Consider the following 18,694-nt stretch of genomic DNA (forward strand, 5'->3'; position numbering starts at 1 on the left):
GGCCACTGAAAACTGTGAATCGAATAGTCCAGGCTTACAAGGATGGAAGAATTGCGGATGCTCCCCGTAAAGCCCGGCAAACAGTGACCACTGAAGCTGAATACATGACCATTGCTGCGGCGGCTGCTGCAAACCCGACCTTTATCGCTCGGGAAATTAAGAACAGCCTCTGGCTGGGTGACGTCTCTGACACGACTATCAAGCGTCGCCTCTACGCCCCAGCCTAATAAAGAGCGCGAAAAAATGACTCTATTTTTACCATCATCACTTATAAAAAGATGCTAAGTGATTTATGTGGTGATAAGCTTGTTTCTGTTAATGTATATTGACTAAGCAGGCTGTTCACAAGCTGTAGACCGAACTAGCGGGAAAATGCTCCAGTAAGTGAAGTGCGCCTTCCCGCCACGCCGCCTCGGTCTCTCAATCAGCTGGGTCTAGCGAAGCGTACTTTACAGCAAAGCCAGAGCGGCGCGCTCCAGCGCTGTAGCAGACGACGCGAAGCGCCTCCCCGAGGTCCGTGTGCGCCTGCGCCGCTTCGCTTCGATGCGCCGCCGCGCCGGACGCACTGGCGCCCCGCGGAGCGCGGCCACGGTGAGCCGTGTTCACCCTAAGAGTGGACGAGCCTGTACATACGGCCAGTATATTTTCATCACGAAGTATTACTTAATGAATTTCTTTTAATGAGTCAACTTTCTTCATTATTGCTTGAATCGCAAACATTTCAATTACAAAGTTGTAGGGAACCTAAAATAATCACCGAATCAAGCATTTGTTTAGTGCTCAGCTTTGTCTCTTCGGTTTTTCTGAGAAAAAAACAAAAGCGCGCGCAACATCCAAAATATGAAATAGGTACGCGCTCGCGCGCCCCTACTCAAGCGCTCCCAGGCGAATAGCCACGGATACACGGCTTTACCGGCGGCGGCAGCTCGATACAAGGCTTCACGCCATGTGATAGTCGCTGCATCAAGAAAACACGCCGCTGACGCATTGATAAGTGTAGTGGAGCCTTGTACGATGCGGCGATAAGGGAATGCGGCCGTATATGTTTCCATGGTTGCTTGTAGGCGCTTGAGTAGAGGCGTGCGCGTGCGCACCTATTTCATATTTGACGTATTTCGCGGGATTTAGTTTTTTTTTTTTTTGAAGGAACAACGGGGACCACTTCATCACGATATAAAAGTTTGATTCGGAGGTTATTTAAGGTACCGTACAACTTTGCAATGGATATGTATGCGATTCAAGCATTAATTAGAAAGTTTACTAATTAAAAGTAATTAATTATTACTTCGAGATGAAACAAACTGGCAGTAAGTACGTAGAACTACGGCTACTATGCAGTCGGTGCGATTTCTCTAGAGCTCTTGGGTATTTTTAACACCTTCGTCCAAGTTAGCTGGGACATCCTGTGTGCGTGTGCGTGTGCGTGTGTGTGTGTGTGTGCGTGTGTGTGTCTATATATATATATATATATATATATATATATATATATATATATATATATATATATATATATAAAAAAATGTGTGTGTGTGCGTTCCCTTTTTTGCCGTCCCTTGGAGCAGGTCCGACTATTTCCTACATTTGGCCTAGTTTCATAAACAGTATTAGATAACCCACTTCTCAAATAATATATGCAGAACAAAAATAATAATGAGAAAATTGTAGTAGCCATCCTGAAAAATTTCTCATCCGACTTTCTAGTGCTGAATACGTGCTACATAAAAGTTCTTCCCCAGGTCTGACAAAAAATACCCGTGCAGAGTGAAAATTGCCGTAAGTGGCTGCAACTACTCGCGCTGCACTTTTTTTCTGTTGTTCCTGATGGTGATTTGTAATCAATGAATACAATTTCATAAGCAGCCTTAAGCCATAGTGATCTTTTGACATTGAGTGTTAGTTTTGATAGGGGGGTTCGAGGAATGGTATTTAGCGCTGTGGGGAACACACGCGTCCATCTTTCCCCGCCTCGTCGCGGTCGCGTCGAGAGCCGGCGTAGACACCGGAGCGATGCACTACGTTCTCTCCCGGTTGTCCCTCGCTCTCACGACGCACGAACCCCTCCTCCCCGACTCGCGTGAAGGTATCTGACGGGCGAGGAGGACATCCCCTCGCAGAGGTAAAGTATAAAACAGCGCCACTGGGGCAGACCCTCTCCCTCCGACACCGAACCCCCAACCTGCGGCAATGGAGTACCTGCCGCCACCTCCTGAGTGACCTCGTTTGCATCTTGGCTACTAGGCGCGAAAACGCGCACGACACAAGGAAGGAGACGGGACAGAGCGCCACTTACAATGACTATGACTATCCCGGGCAACGAGGCCAGCGTATTATTACTCATTACAGAGAGGCCTTCCTTCTAGCACTGTTCTTTATGCTGCATGTAGCAATCAACGTTGTTAGAGTTGACGCCACTCGTAGCCTTATTCGTTCTAATCCGACGTAGCGGCGATTCCCGCGCTACGGGTTGGGGAGTACCCGGAGCCACTGTGTGGGGCTAGATCAGGAGCTCGTCTTAAACGCTACCGCACGCAGAGTGGAACCCCAATATTGCTGACCTTGAGAAGCTAAAGATGCGCTGACATTCTGTTGTCTGGAAGATGTATTATGCCGATGCGCTTCGCTAAGGCCATGGTACAGCATGGATATGTCGCTTGTGTTACGGGAGAGACAATCTCCAGAGAGTGAACAGGGACAGACGTGAATGGCGCTTTACCAGTAACGTAGTCTCCGCTTTTCGTGTTTCCTTACCCGCAGGACTGTCTACTGCTTCGAGTATGTGCCGTCATCATGCGAGGTTATCTGCACGCGCCTGACAGATCCCGGAAAGCTCTTTGCTTTGCCGGATTGGTTTCTGGAGGCGTTCGAAGGCTGCTGAAGTGTTCACTCCAGCTCCGAGTCGTCGCACCCGACATGATGCATTTACACCTTCTGGAAAAAAGAACTTTATTGTGCCCTTATAGTTCATAACAGCTTACTGTAACTTTTGTTGCTCGTAACGATGGCTTCTTGTGATTTCTCAAAGAAGTTAGATATTTTTCTTTGTAATTTATTTTTCTTTAATATATATATATATATATATATATGTGTATATTAGCAATGTTCTGAGGACCTCGGGTTACTAATTTGGCAAATCGATCGCAAACGCACTGAAACCAGCCAATGATTCTGTTACCTACGGAATGTGTAGGCATAATTTTTTGCATCCTTCTACTAAGTCCGACTGGTGAAAATAAAATTAATAAATTATTCTTATAAGAACCTCCGATTTTTTGTATCTATGTGTGTGTGTGTGTGTGTGCGGAAGGTTGGGGGTGAGGAAGGGCGCCTAAGAAGCCAACAGTTATTTCACAGTAATGCTCAAGTATACTGTGCCTTGCGAAATGATTTGCGTGAAAAAGCATCGACGTGTTTAACATGTCACAAGTGCGCTCTCTCTTGCCTGAAACTACCAATGCTCGTGGTGCATAGAGACTATGTAATTAGCAAGGATTGCGCTACGTTGGACTGGTTTTAATGGCAAGAATTGCACTACGTTTGACAGGTTTGAGTTCTCTGGAACCATATTTTTGCGTATCGGATTTCATTAGCTCCCCAAAATGGAGTCTGCAATTATGCACGGTAGGTTAGGGGTTGGTATACCACAGCGAAGTTGAGATTGTCTTGTGCCACGCGGTTTAAGGCGCGCACAGAATACTTGACAAAGCTGTCTCGTTTTCGGTGTTTGGCGGCTTACACCACAACCTGTCAATGCTTTGACAAGTTTGTGTCGCAAGTAAGACAGGTTTTTCTTGTAATCGGGGAAGAGAATACGTAACGAAATAAGTTATGCGATTGTTCTGCGCCACGTGAGATTGTAATCCTCTAACGTTCTATATGCTATAATTCAGCGACTGCCATGGCTGCTGGTACCTTTACTAAATCAAACGCCTTTTGGTAATCTGTGTAGGCCATAAACGAATTCCTTATATTCTTCGATCTTCCCAGTTTTATAGTCGATTACGTAGGCATGATTCATTGTTCAATATAAATTTCTATAGTCAGATTGTAGGTTCTATTTTCCCAAACGATTTCCTGACTGTATTTCAACGCTTTCACTGCCGCCTACCCCGCATGGCTTATGCCAGCGGCAGCTCTCGTACAGAGTGCACTGTAAAAAATTCCCATCGTTATACAGAGGAACTGCAGGTTAAAATACGAAAAATGTCATCTTCTGAAAATACTGCAAAAGTTTCCGTTAAAATACTGAAATGGTTTAAGGTTTAGATATGCTTCACCCGTCATAATACAGCCGCTACGCTGTTCTGCATGAAACAGGCAGAATTTCGCATTTTTGAGCGATCGCGCTTCTACCCCAGGTACAAACTCAGAAAACACGTGGTTCCGTAAGTCTGACCTTCAAGCTCGGCCAAGGTTAAACGGGGACTTAGCCTGCCACTACCGGCGGCTCCTGCGTACACCGCGTGGGCGCCCGTATCTTGAAAGCGATCTGCGACGCTGACAAAGGGCGCGGTCGCGCGGGCCTCATCCATAGAGAAAGAAATTCAACAATAGGAGACACTCTTCAAAAATTGGCAACAGGAAACACGTCACGCCTAGTTTCGACACCATCCGTTAGTTGACGCGAGCATCAGAAAAAAGAATGTGAAATAAACTTCCAGACAACGTTTTATATTTTATTCCTTCCCACATATATCTACAGGGGACAAGTCAGTCCACACAGCAATTACATCGGTAGCCCCAACCCTACACTAGACGCCGATTTCAGCGTATCTGAAATACATGCCGCTCTACGCAAGCTTAACGGTCGTTCTGCTCCAGGGCCAGACGGGGTCACTAACAAAAGCCTTCGCAATCTCGATGACGAGTCCGTGTCCCATCTGACTCACTACATCAACGATTGCTGGCGCAGTGGTGCCCTTCCAGCCGCCTGGAAGACTGCCAACGTTATCCTAATCCCAAAGCCTGGCAAACCATCTAGCCTCAATAACTTAAGGCCCATCTCCCACACTTCATGCGTAGGCAAGGTGATGGAACACGCCTTCTTAGCACGCATCAACAGTCACCTCGAGGACAACTCTCTCTATCCCCACACCATCATTGGATTTCGCCCTCACCTTTCTACTCAAGACGCTATGTTGCAGCTCAAGCATCAAGTGCTAAACGATCGTTCCCGTAACATGAAAGCCATCCTCGGACTCGACCTCACTCAAGCCTTTGATAACATTTCCCATGCAGCTATCCTTGACCAGGTCTCCAACCTCCACCTGGGAGAGCGAGCCTACAATTACATCCGTGACTTTCTCTCCAATCGCACGGCTACCCTCTCGGCCGGGGATTTACGATCAGACCAGCTTCCCCTTGGCAGCAAAGGCACCCCGCAAGGTTCAGTTATCTCTCCCATGCTATTTAACTTAGTCATGATTGGCCTTGCCAAGCACCTACAGCAAGTCGACAATATCAACCATACCATCTACGCCGACGACATCACCATCTGGTCGTACCGAGGCAGTGATGGTCAAGTGGAATCAGCCCTCCAAACGGCGATTGACACGGTTGAAGCCTATCTCCAAGGGACCGGACTGCGCTGTTCGCCGGCTAAATCGGAGCTTCTGTTATACAAGCCCATTCAGCGGGGTCGCCCTCCCAAACACCAATCTGATCACCGACCCTGTGACGCCATCACCCTACGCCTTCAAGATGGCAGTCCTATCCCACACGTCCCTAGTATCCGGGTTCTCGGTCTCACCATCTCTACCAACGGCTCCAACGCCTTGGCTCTCAACAAGATCTGTGCCCAATCGCAAAACACCCTACGACTTCTTAAACGTATATCTAACCGACGAGGAGGACTCAAAGAAGAAAGCCTTCTCCGACTCGTCCAATCCTTTGTCATATGCCACATTACGTACGTTGCTGCGTACCTCAACTGGTACCGGGCTGAGCAAAACAAGCTCGACAGCCTCATACGAGGGGTCTACAAGCAAGCACTTGGGCTCCCGCATTGCACCAGCACTGAACTCTTCAACCAACTGGGAGTTCACAACAACCTTTCCGAACTCATTGAAGCCCAACAACGCTCTCAGCTTGAACGGCTCACCCTTACTGAAACGGGGCGCTTTATTCTGTCCACGCTTGGCTTCACCTACCATCAGCAACAGGGCCCCAAACAACCGATCCCGACCGACATCCGTAGCTGGATCTACATAGACCCTATCCCTAGAAATATGCACCCTGAATTTAACAGGGCCCGGCGCCAAGCTCGGGCCGGAGCTATCATAAAAGCCCTTGCCCACGTACCTGGCGTCACATTTGTTGATGCAGCCCAATACTCCCATGGCACACGATTTGTGGCCGTCGCCACACGCGATGGAGCCCTACACCACGACTGCAGCGTCACTACCCCCACTTCCGAGACGGCTGAAGAAGTGGCCATCGCCCTGGCCACTTTGGATCCCACCTGTCACACCATAGTGTGTGACTCTCGCTCAGCCGTTACTAACTTCAGCAAAGGCCGTATTTCTCCCCAAGCTCTTCGCATCCTCTGCCAGGCACCACACTCTAAAGACAGCATAATCTCCCTAACATGGATCCCGGCCCATGCGGGCCCTGTCCACCCACACCTCCCCAATCTCAACGAGGTCACCCACTCCATTGCGCGAGGTCTAGTCAACCGCGCCGGAGTCACTGGAGATGAGTTGGACACCAGGGACAGTCTGACAACTTATAACGATCTCGTTAAGGCATTTCACCTCAGTCACCGAATCTTCCCCCCGCCTCACCCAAAGTTTAGCCGGGCGCAGGCTACCACCCTGCGTCTACTACAAACAAACACGTACCCTTCACCGCCCGCCTCCACCTTATATTTCCGGACGTCTACACTACCCCCAACTGCCGGTGCTGTGGAATTCACCCGGCTACGCTTCCGCATATGCTATGGGAGTGCCCAGCACAGTACACCCAGACTAACACCACGACTCTCTCGTCGAGGTTGCATGAGGCTCTGCGGAGCTCCGCCCTCGACGACCAAACCTGGGCTACCCAGCACGCCCGCGAGGCGGCGGCAAGGCAAGCCCTCGACGTCCCTTCGTGGGAGGCTTAGGCCCGGCCATCATAAAGTGCTGGTTCTACAATAAAAGTTTATTCCTCCTCCTCCTCCTCCTCCTCCCACTAAAAGTGAAAAAGTTTTGCGTGTAAATGAACTTATACTTGGCAACTTTTAGTTGCGTTGCCTAGCAACAAGCTAACGGCACGCCAGACGCGCGTGCATACGTCATGCGCCAGACAAGCCGCAGAAGTGAGCGAGGCCGGCTGCCCATGTGAAGCTCGCGTGCTCGGCGACCCGTCTCTTTTGGATGTAGCCCGTTCTTTGGGCTCCCGGCGTTCTCTTGTGTTCCGTCTGCATTTCGACATGGCACCGCTGCACTACTGGACTACAGCAAGGTGAGGAATTTTGTTTGACAGTCTGCGATGCACTTCAAGCACATTTAGGCTTACTGCACAAAACTGAACCTATATAGTGACGCAGTTATCGAAAAACAGCTCCGCAGTCTAAGCCTAGTTAATATGAGTTAATTACTCGTACTGGGAGATGTTTGCGACGCTTTCTATGAGCCCAAGCATAATTATAACCTATTTCGGTAGTTTTTGGGCACGCTCGCCGCACCTGGCTTTCTGACGAAAAGCACCTTGGCCGTGTGACGCAGTTTCGCGTGTACTGAATCTTACCGGGACGCGTATTTCCAACTGCTCGTAGGTACAGCGGTGCGTGGAACTTGCGGAGACGATGGACGTTTGCGCGCATGCGCGAGTGAGAGCGGGTGCGAGAGAGGAAATGTGGGGAGTTTTGCTCCTTGAAAATACGACTCTGCCTAGGTACTACGGAGGAGTTCCTCGGCGCGCGGTGTATGCGCTTGTCCCTATAGGCGTGTCGGCAGCAGTCGCGGGGCGCGGTTGTGCTGAACTTACCATTGCAAATTGGCGGCTCGACGCAATCATATTTAATCGATCATGTTTTTACTTATGATAACAACGTGTCATTATTTCGCATTATTGGCGACGCCTCCAGGACACCAAAGCGGCAACGGGGATATCAAAGCGGACAGCCAATGTTTTATGCGAACACCCCCAGGCACGCGTCGGCCTCTGCGAGCCCAAACCCACGGGCCGCCCGGCTTCCAGCTTTGATCCCCCCGCTACCGCTTGGGTGCCCCGGAGATCCTGCGCCGCACGCTTTAATATAACCTCAGCTAGGTGCTCTCCTGAGGCCTCCGTTTGCCGGTTACATGTGCCCTCCTGGAGCAGTGCTTGTAAAAAATCCGATCTATCGTCGCGACGAAAAAAGCGACCCGCGACTTATAAAACACCAGTCAGAACACTGTCCCTTCAGACACAGCGATCACCAAGCGGCGTCCGCGCCCACTGCCTCACAGCGTGGGCAGCCAGCGGCGGAGTGTATAAACCAACTCGACCGAACTCCGCAATGTTGGCATGTCTGGGGACAAACGAATACAACGCGCTCTAAGAAACCTCCTCCGTAGTGCCTAGGCTGAGTCATATATTCAAGGAGAAAAAGGCCCCAGATTATCTCTCTCGCGCCCGCTCTTACTTGCGCCTGCGCAGAAACGTCGAGCTCCGTCAAAAGTGGCATGGCCAGCTGTATCTACGAGCAATTCTAAATACGCTACCGGGACAAGTTTTGGCGCTTTCTCTGACACAAGACATTATTGTAACTAATTTCACTACTTTTTAAGGTACTTTTCAAGCACAGTGGCCACGCTCGGCGTAGTGGCGCAGTTAGCGAAAAGCAGCTTGGCCGTGTGCCGCAGTTAGTTTCGCGTGTACTGAATCTTACTGGTAGAAGTTCGTGACGCATTCTTTGACCCGAAAAAGTATTGTAATTTATTTGGTAACTTTTTGCGATATCTTGAAGCTTGCTCGCCGCGCCTGGGGTTGTGAAGCTGCTAGCAAAAAAGCAAGACGGCCATAGTGAGTTAGTTTTGCGTGTACTGAATTTTAGTGGGACAAGTTTGTGACGCATTTTATAGACCTGCAAGAACATATACCTTATTTCGGTATCCACGCTTCTCTAAAATGCGACGAGCGATTGCCGAGAGTGATAACACGGGAGTGTTGCATGCGCCGGCAGGACGCATAAAAGATATCACGGAGGAGCTCAAGAACATGACATTTATGTATTCTGAGCGACTGAAAACAGGCTTTGCAACTACGAGTCTGACTTGAGTGCGATTAGAAGGCATTCTGCGAGCGTGTAACATGGTCTGGCTGAGCCTGTGTTGTAGCCACCTTTGTGTACTTGGCGTACCATGGTGTCGACTGAGGCCAAGTTGTTTTGGAAACGCGCAGTCACCCGTGTATTTGTGCACTTAAAGTGCAGGAAATAATGCCCGGGAAAGGAGGGGTGCTTGAAAATCGGATGTTCAGATTTTGTGGCATTGTTAAGGAGGAGTCTTTGCTGCGAAATATACGTAAAAGTGAATTTATCTGTAATGCCGCTCATTCACCACTTACGCACGTTTCGCGTCTACACGCAATACTCCTGTTAGGTCAATATACCGAAATGATACATGCTTGTAATTTACTTTCTTTCAGCTGATGGCATCCGGTGGAGCATCGTACGGCAACGACGGCTGCTTACCTGGTGCCACAACTTTGAATGAATGCCGAAGAAGCCCGGAACGAGCATTTATATAGAGCAAAATAAACATTTCATCATTTCAGAAGACGTCTTTCGTTTTCTTTATGAAATTGCGCCTGACAGATTCGGTGCAGTCTTGTAAAGGTCAATCGCAATCATTTCTACTTAATAATGAAACGATTCCACGCCAAGGCCACACGAGGTTCAGCAGAAGCGAAAAAGAAAATGAATGCCGCGCCGAGCAGCGGAGCCGGCGCGGCGTGCACCAACTGGTGTTCAAAACGCGCGCGACCAAAACCGAAAGGAGTCAATAACATCCGCTTGGTGTGCTACAGTCAATTCGACCGCTGGGCTCTATGGGAGTGTCCGCTCTTGTTGAAATTTCTTTCTCTATGCCTCATCTCCAAAGCGATCTGCGATGTGTACGAAGTTGGAGTGCTGGTAGCTTCGTAGGCTCTGTGCTTTCGACGCATATCTCGCGCTGAAGCGAGACGCAGCATGAAGGGGAATTCGCTTGCTGCTGCTGCCGCGCCGAGCAGCGTCTGTGTGTTATGGTGAAATGGTAGATCCGGTAGTTGCTGACGGCGCCGAGCAACATCTGTGTCCTTTCCCAAGACAAAAAAAAACCGTGCTATCACTCGACAAACTTGGTTTAACCGTGTTCAACCACCGCACATTTCTTGTTATGTGAACATCTGTTGTTGTTGTTGTTTTTTGCGAGGAAAGCTTGCACGCATTTTGAATGAGCGCTTGTACTCAGAGTTTCATCTAATGCTGTTTTATTCAACACGCGAACTGTACTCATTATGAAAATACCTACAATGTTTGAGAGCTATAGCTTTCTGCCAAAAGCTGCCGTAACGACCATATCTTCAAATATGTTTTCGCACCCTCTATTCCGGTCGCAGTTGGCCGCCCACTCGGGCCTTGTAACGATGATCATACGGGCAAATATATGCGTGTAATTGCATTTGTTACATCATTTGGTTTCAGCGCTTTCCAGTTTAATATACAGCATGTATGTTTACGTGAACAAAGAGGCACGCATACGTGCCCATGTAAACAAAGATGCGCCGCTTAGGCGTTGGTGTACACTATTGATAAGTACCGAAACGCAGCGAGTGGTATAATGACCATAATTGCGTTTACATTTAGCAACAAATGGTCTCGGAGAAAACTGGCGGCCTATCGACCCAAGTGCAGCGACCAGGTGAAATTTTGAAATGCCGGAAACAACCCGAGTGTTCGATGGGGGCGAAAAACGAAAACACTCGTGTACATTAGATCTAGGTGCACGTTAAAAGACCGCACGTGGTCCTAACTTCCGGAGTCCCCCACTACGGCGTGCCTCATAATCAGATAGTGGGTTTGGCTCGTAAAACCTAACAATAATAAAAAAACAAGAGTGAAATGGCTTTACTGAACTGTACAGTACACTATAATCAAGGGTTCGACGAAAGTTCGTCTGGTCAGGCATGGAAATGAAGGGGATCATGGTCGCTGACCAAGCTGATGTATAATCCGACGTTTCGGAACCGCGTACTGGTGCCTTGTTCACTGAGTCGGACAGGAAATCGTCGTCACTTACCCGCCGTGGTTGCTCAGTGGCTATGGTGTTGGGCTGCTGAGCACGAGGTGGCGGGATCGAATCCCGGCCAGAGCGGCCGTATTTCGGTGGGGGCGAAATGCGTAAACACTCGTGCACTTGGATTTATGTGCATGCCAAAGCACCCCAGGTGGTCGAAATTTCCGGAGTCCTCCACTACGGCGTGACTCATTATCAGCAAGTGGTTTTGGCACGTAAAACTGCTTAATTTAATTTTTTTCGTCGTCACTTATGTAGCCAGCACGTGACGTAATGAACGTGCGTAAATGGCAGGCATAGTCCCTGGTGTCCGGTTCGTCGCAGCTGGCGTCGATTGAATGATTAGCGATTCTATCAGCCACCGGGACGACATGTTCTTTTCTTTGGCAACAACAGTGACATTGCCCCAGTAAATATTGTGATTATGTACTGTACAGATTATACACAGTACACAAAAGTTGCATTTGGTCTCAACCACCACCTAATAGTTTAACACACCCCATCTCTGTCAATAAGTGTACATGTGCATTCATTGACACACGAAAAATATGCATAGTCTGCACTGTTCATGTGTTGTCAATGCTTAATGTTAGATGTAATCGCAAGCATTTAGCGCGCTTCATCTTGAAACAAAACAGGTGATCACGTATGTTCTTGTACGGCACAATAAAGTTCACAAACGTGCGTGGATATGTACGGTGTACAAGATACACGATGGTGACCGAAGATGAGGGACCTAGTACTGCGGGTACCAAAAACGAAGAAAAAAAAAACGAGACACTCCCAGTGCCCTGTCGGTGTAATGTTTCAACCTTTCTATTTGAGCCAACATACAACATCATTTATTCCATGAACTTTATTCTACCCATGAGAAGAATTTATGACACAACTCCTTATCCATTCATTACATGCACCAGCCAGCCCAAGTTAGCACTACACAAGAGCTTATTGACGCGTTACCGTGCAGTGCATCGCATTGCACTGCATTGCTGCACTGAGGTTTGCCACCCCCAGTAGGAAACCGGACGCTCGTCTGGTTGACCTCTATGCTTGTCCGCTCCTTGCTATCTCTATCTCTTTGTACAAGATGCACAGCCTCGTCCACTCAGGGTGAACACGGCTCACCGTGGCCGCGATCCGCGGGGCGCCAGTGCGTCCGGAGCAGCGGCGCATCGAAGCGAAGCGGCGCAGGCGCACACGGACCCAGGGGAGGTGCTTCGCGCCGTCTGCTGCAGCGCTGGAGCGCGCCGCCTCTTGCTTTGCTTTAAAGTACACTTCGCTAGACCCAGGTGACTGAGTGCCCGAGGCGGCATTGCGGGAAGGCGCACTTCACTAACTGGAGCATTTTCCCGCTGGTTCGGTCTACAGCTTCTGAACAGCCTGCTTAATCAATATTCATAAACAGAAGCAAGCTTCTCACCACATAAATCACTTAGCATGTTTTTTATAAGGGATGAGGGTAAAAACAAAATCATTTTTTTCGCGCTCTTTATTAGGCTGGGGCCCTTTTATTTTACTCTCACAGCACTTGGTGTAGTGCATACCGAGAAACCTATTAGGCGCGCTCTTGGTTGGAGTCATCAAGTGATGAGCCTAGCACTCCGTTTCGCGCATGTTTTATGCTAGAAGGAATGTGCTTAATTGACTTGAGAAAACGACCGAAACCCCCTTTAAATTTCGCAGAAAGTTAGAGAGCGATTGTTCACTCACGCATCATCATGTTTACCATGGATTTTACCATTAAGGAGAGCAATACTATTACTTCGACAGCAACTAAGAAGTGATATCCGCTGCTTCGCACTCTCGTATTGACGCGTTGATCTCGCTAGTTGGAGAGCATGGAACGCTTTACGCGATGTAGGAAAGTGCTCTCCCCGGCGTAGCAACTGATTTGGAGGCACTTTTACTCCCCCTTTTCCTCTTTCTACATCCTATGAAAAACTAAATTCATTTTTGTTGTCACAGTTTGGGTAAACCACCGAAGCGGTGCCGGTCCTCTGACGACTACCTGACGCTAGAAGTCGCATTCTCATTTAGAGGAATCGTCGTTCAATTATTTCATTACATTGATTAGGTGAAGTAAAACATGTGGCGCCAATGTTTTTTTTTTGTTGTTTTCTTTTTTTTTTTTTTTGTCCTTGGAGTCAATGCACGCCGCATGCGAATGCTGTTTCCGTCCGTTCTGAATAGGTAATTGGAGTGGAAAATCTATGCTATACATGTCTGTTTTCTAGCTTAAATTACGTCTTGCCGGGTAATTAAGTCGTTATTCGCTTCTATTTCATTTCAGTACTTCCTCGGAATGGGCCATATGCATATTCTCACTAGCATATATTTTTTGTTAATTGTGCGGTATACGTCTCGAAGCGACACATGGCCTCTGAGTTACGCCATAAAGGTTGGCATCGGATATATTTGGAGATTAGGAGGAATTGATTTCTTCTTTTTTTAAGGGGTAGGCGGTGGTGGGCTGGGCTGAGTGGGTAAAACCCAAATATGGATACGGCACAGGAACCTTTGCCACGGACAAGCGATGCTGTTGCCGTCGTGGGGAAGTGGCCGGTCCCTGTGTTGGACGAACGCTGCCACGATATTTAAACCGGTAGTCATGAGGCCGGCCTGGTGTCGTCTGCCCACAGCATGTCGGTGGTCGGCAAACGGGCTCGCCATTTGTAAACGCTAAGCCCGGCCCAAGCCAGGTTGCTGTGGTCGGGCCAGTCTACTTTTTAACTGACCATGAGCGTGCGCCCGATCAACCGCCGAGCCCCCCCCCCCCTCTTTTTTTGCTTAGGTCATGCTACCCCATCTTAGCTTAATATGATGATGCGGTGCAGCCGAGGACTACTCAACTGAGTGACTGGTCACTCAGGAGTTAAAGATTCTGGGATGACTCGCCAAATTGAAATACACCAAAGGTGTTTCCATTAAACGCATTTCCGTCGACTTGCATGATGAACTGTATTTTGTTCGGTTGCTGGTTGCCATGGCACTTCGGCGATAAAAACGCTGTAACAGTGCAGGATAATTTCATTTCCCCTGTGCACTTTGGAAACTAGCCATGCCGCGGGTACTGGAAAGAGAAAGACGACGCATTGTAGATCTGCGCCTACAAAACTATTCTGAACGCATTATATCGCAGATGACAAAAAGGCCACTGAAAACTGTAAATAGAATCGTCCAGGCTTACAAGAAGGATGGAAGAATTTCGAATGCTCCCCGTAAAGCCCGGCAAAGAGTGACCATTGTTGCGGCGGCTGCTGCGAACCCGACCTCCACCGTTCGAGAAATTAAGAACAGCCTCAGGCTGGGTGACGTCTCTGACACGACTATCAAGCGTCGCCTCTACGCCCCAGCCAATTAAAGAGCGCGAAAAAATGACTATTTTTACCCTCATCACTTATAAAAAACATGCTAAGTGATTTATGTGGTGAGAAGCTTGCTTCTGTTTGTGAATATTGATTAAGCAGGCTGTTCAGAAGCTGTAGACCCAACCAGGTGGAAAATGCTCCAGTTAGTGAAGTGCGCCTTCTCGCAATGCCGCCTCGGGCACTCAGTCACCTGGGTCTAGCGAAGTGTACTTTAGACCAAAGCAAGAGGCGGCGCGCTCCCGCGCTGTAGCAGACAACGCGAAGCACCTCCCCTGGGTCCGTGTGCGCCTGCGCCGCTTCGCTTCGATGCGCCGCCGCGCCGGACGCACTGGCGCTCCGCGGAGCGCGGCCACGGTGAGCCGTGTTCACCCTGAGTGGACGAGACTGTACCATCTTCTCGGCCAGAAAGCGTTTCCCTCTTTCAGGGTTAAATTATTTGTGGAGAAATTCTTTTACCGTTCCAGCAACTATACCATAAACGGGAACAAGAAAACTATTCTATTTTTTTCTCCGTTCGCCGGGGTGTAAGAATAGGGCGGATGCTGACGTGTCGGACCTAGCTCCTCTTGGCTTGCACTTTGGGCCGGATTGGTTAAGTACCGGGTAGTTTTAGTTAGTTTATTGATTGCTGCGTTTACCTCTCTTTTTTTGTAATTTTAGGTTGAAGCAGTCATCTTTCCTCCTTTTGTTGTATTGGAGATCACACTGATGTCCAGGAATTGTGCTGGACAGTGTAGTTGCTCTTGGACAGCCATTCTTCAAAATTATGAGCTACCTCTTGACCTCTTTGTCCGTAGCGTAGTGAGCAGCATTCCCGTCACGCTGGTGGCTCTGGGTGGACACTCGATCAGGTTCTCCAACCCTAAATCTCTCCAAGAACTACATGCGGTCACTCCTAAGTATCAGACATATTCACCTTTAGTGGACCCGTACCAACTAGTGCCCCAAGCGGCCCCGGCACGAAGCTAGCGCGTTTTCAATGGAACAAGCGGGTTTTTCGCGAATAACAAAAGCTGCAGGTCAATTATTGAAAAAGGCAGGTGACAGACGTGTTCTGAAAGACAATCCACACGAGCCAAATACAGTGATCACGCTATGGAACGTAAGAATTTTGTTCCCACAGCGGTTAAAGATTTAGCAATGGAAGCCTATGGAAACGACAAAAATTTGTACTGGATTTTCGAGGGAATACCGTAGCCTGTGATTAGACTACGGCGTCTATCGTAATACCCAGTGCAGCGTATGTAGTCCGGAGACTCAGCTTTCGATTGATGCCTATCTCGACTCTCCACACATGGCGTAACACTGTTCCCAAAAGGGTTTTTTGTAACACTGTCGTGAAAATTCACGTGGTATATATAGAAACATGATCGTACCACTGGGCGAAGCCTCGGAAGCCGTGGCCGACGTCTGAGAGGCGAACCGGCGATACAGCACCTACGCTGCAAGGTTCGGACCCTGCACAGGGTGGCTCCGGCATCAACGATGGCGTCTAGCCACGCGCTAGACGCGGAGGGTAAGCACCATGCTCTCGGCCTTTTCACTTCCTTTCGAAAATGGGTCCAGCATCTCCGTTGAAGGTAGCTACACTTAATGTCAGGGGCTTGGCAGGAAAGAAAGTCAGGTGTATCGGCTTTTAGCGGAGCACGACATTGATATATTGGCCGTGCAGGAAACAAAAGTTGACGGTGAGGAAGAGACCGGGAGCATGATGCGACGTTTCACGTCTAGATTCTATGCTATTGTAAGCCATGCCATCGGCACATCTGCTGGTTGTGTCCTTTCTATTAAGAATTTGCCGGCTCTGGTCGTGCATGCTGATTTCTCGTTCTTGTCAGGTCGGTGTGTTGCTGTCGATTTCACACTCAGCGATACAGAATGGGGTGTGTTTTATGTTTGTACGCACCAAATGTTGTGGATGAAAGGGCCGATTTTTTTCGAAGCGTTGAGCAGCGTCTCAGTTTCGATAAACAGCTGATTATCATGGGCGACTTCAACTGTGTCCTGAGTGCTTGCGATAAGACTAGTGATCGGGGGTTCAGGGATGCAAGTACTGAGGTACTGTCGCAAATCATAGACAAATGGAACCTTGAGGTTGTGGCGGAGTGTATGCAAGGCGCGGGTGGTGTGAAGTACACACATTTCCAGTGTGCAAGTCATGCCCGTCTTGACCGCATTTATGTAACGCTGGACGTGATTCTAAAATGCAACAGTTATCAAGTAGTGCCGGTGTCTTTCTCAGACCACTGTTTAGTAGAGTGCGGAATTGGGGCACAAAAACGTGGCAGTGCTTTTAGCTGGGAACTGTGGAAGATAAACAACAAGCTGATTAAAGACGATGCTTTCAACCGTGCGGGAATTGAAGAAATCGGCAAAAGTGAGCCGAATAAAGAACTGAAAATATGGCAACAATGGGATCTTTGTAAGGAACAACTTAAAATGAAAGCAATAGAGTGGTCTTGTTCCATGGTGTACGAGGAGAAACTAAATGAACGTAATCTAAGGTCTATGCTTGCAAAACTGCTCGAGGAAGAATGCGAAGCGCCTGGTAAATGGATAGATGACATTAGGAAAACGAAACAAAAAGTTGAAGTGATAGAAGGGGAGCGTTATCGCGGTGCGCTGAATCGGGCGAGAGCGGAACATGTAGCTGCTGGGGAGACGCCGTCTAAACGAGCCCTCGGGATTGAAAAAGCCCACGCTCGTCGAAATCACATAGACAACATAGAATGGGGAGGTGTCCTATCGGATGATAACGAACACATTAGGCGTGCATTTTTTCAGTACTATCAGGCGTTGTTCGCTTTACATGTTGCCGACACGAACACGTTTAAGGATAAGTTTCTTGGGGCACTGCCGCGACTCAGCGATGAGCAGAAGGATAGGTTAGAGCTGCCAATAAACGAATCAGAGGTAGAAACGGCAATAGACAATTTAAACCCTGGTAAATCGCCAGGACCGGACGGGTTAAGAGCGGCGTTTTACAAAGCTTTTAAGCGTGGAATCACGCCAATATTGACGGTCGTGTTTAATGAAGCTTACGAAATTAACGAATTGCCTCCGTCTTATGCAAGATCACACACTGTCTTAATCTCCAAAACTGACGAAGCAGAGAAGTTACGACAAGTAACAGCGTACCGGCCAATTGCACTCACAAATGTGGATTACAAAATTTATATGAAAGTTTTAGCGCGAAGATTACAGTCAGTAATCCAGGAAATCGTTGGACCGCATCAAACGTGCGGGATTAAGGGACGATCTATTACGACTAATATTCACACAGCAAGATGCGTGCTGGAGTGCTGCGATATTACAAATAGCCGCGTGGCCATCTTGCAACTAGACCTTGAAAAAGCTTTCGACTGTGTCGCGCATGAAATTTTGCTTTGCATACTAGACCATGTTAATGTGGTTCTGTTATTCGCGAGGGTGTCGCCCTGGCGTATCGGATCTGCACGACGAAATTGATCGTTAACCAAAGTCTGGGGGCACCCATTAGCGTGCAGCGGTCGGTACGCCAGGGTTGTCCCCTTAGCCCTCTTTTGTTTTGCGTATACATAGAGGCGACGTGCTTAAACATCGTAAAAGAAAAGACAATTCCTGGCTTTCGGTTGCAAGCAGAGGAAGTCAAGCTGTTGGCATATGCGGATGATGTGGCGGTTTTTCCAAACAATAGGGAAGGTGTAACTGAGGCTATTAAATGTGTAGAGAACTGCCAAGTCACAGGCAGCAGAGTGAACTTAGCAAAATCACTAGGGCTCTGGCACGGAGAATGGCAATCGACGCCCGACCGCTTTGCAAACGTGTCCTGGGTTACGGCGCCAATGAGGTAGTTGGGAGTACCTCTAGAATGCTATCGTGATAGCGCGACATATTGGACAGCGCAGACGCATGATACACGAGGAAAGACGGAAAGGTGGAAAGGAACGAACTTTTTGATTTTTGCTAGAGCCAACGTGTGCAATCTGTTCTTTATTAGTAGGCTGTGGTATGTAATGCAGGTATTACATTGTGTAAGGCTCAATGTACAGAAGCTGCATCGAATTTTCGCCATTTTCGTGTGGGATACGCAATGGGAAAGGTGCA

General features: G+C 48.5%; 1 protein-coding gene across 1 annotated transcript in view; it reads left to right on the forward strand.

Moving 5' to 3' along the window:
* The window catches only part of LOC142584160 (decapping and exoribonuclease protein-like), a 75,891-nt gene extending 72,974 nt beyond the window's left edge, over positions 1-2,917 (forward strand). Inside the window, exon 6 of the mRNA XM_075694329.1 lies at positions 2,755-2,917. Within this exon, the coding sequence (XP_075550444.1) occupies positions 2,755-2,875 (121 nt within the window). The 3' untranslated portion in view covers positions 2,876-2,917. The remainder of the gene's footprint in view (positions 1-2,754) is intronic.
* The last annotated feature ends 15,777 nt before the right edge of the window (positions 2,918-18,694 follow it).

The sequence above is a fragment of the Dermacentor variabilis genome, chromosome 6 (assembly GCF_050947875.1).
Source record: "Dermacentor variabilis isolate Ectoservices chromosome 6, ASM5094787v1, whole genome shotgun sequence".
In the NCBI taxonomy this organism is placed as follows: Eukaryota; Metazoa; Arthropoda; class Arachnida; order Ixodida; family Ixodidae; genus Dermacentor; species Dermacentor variabilis.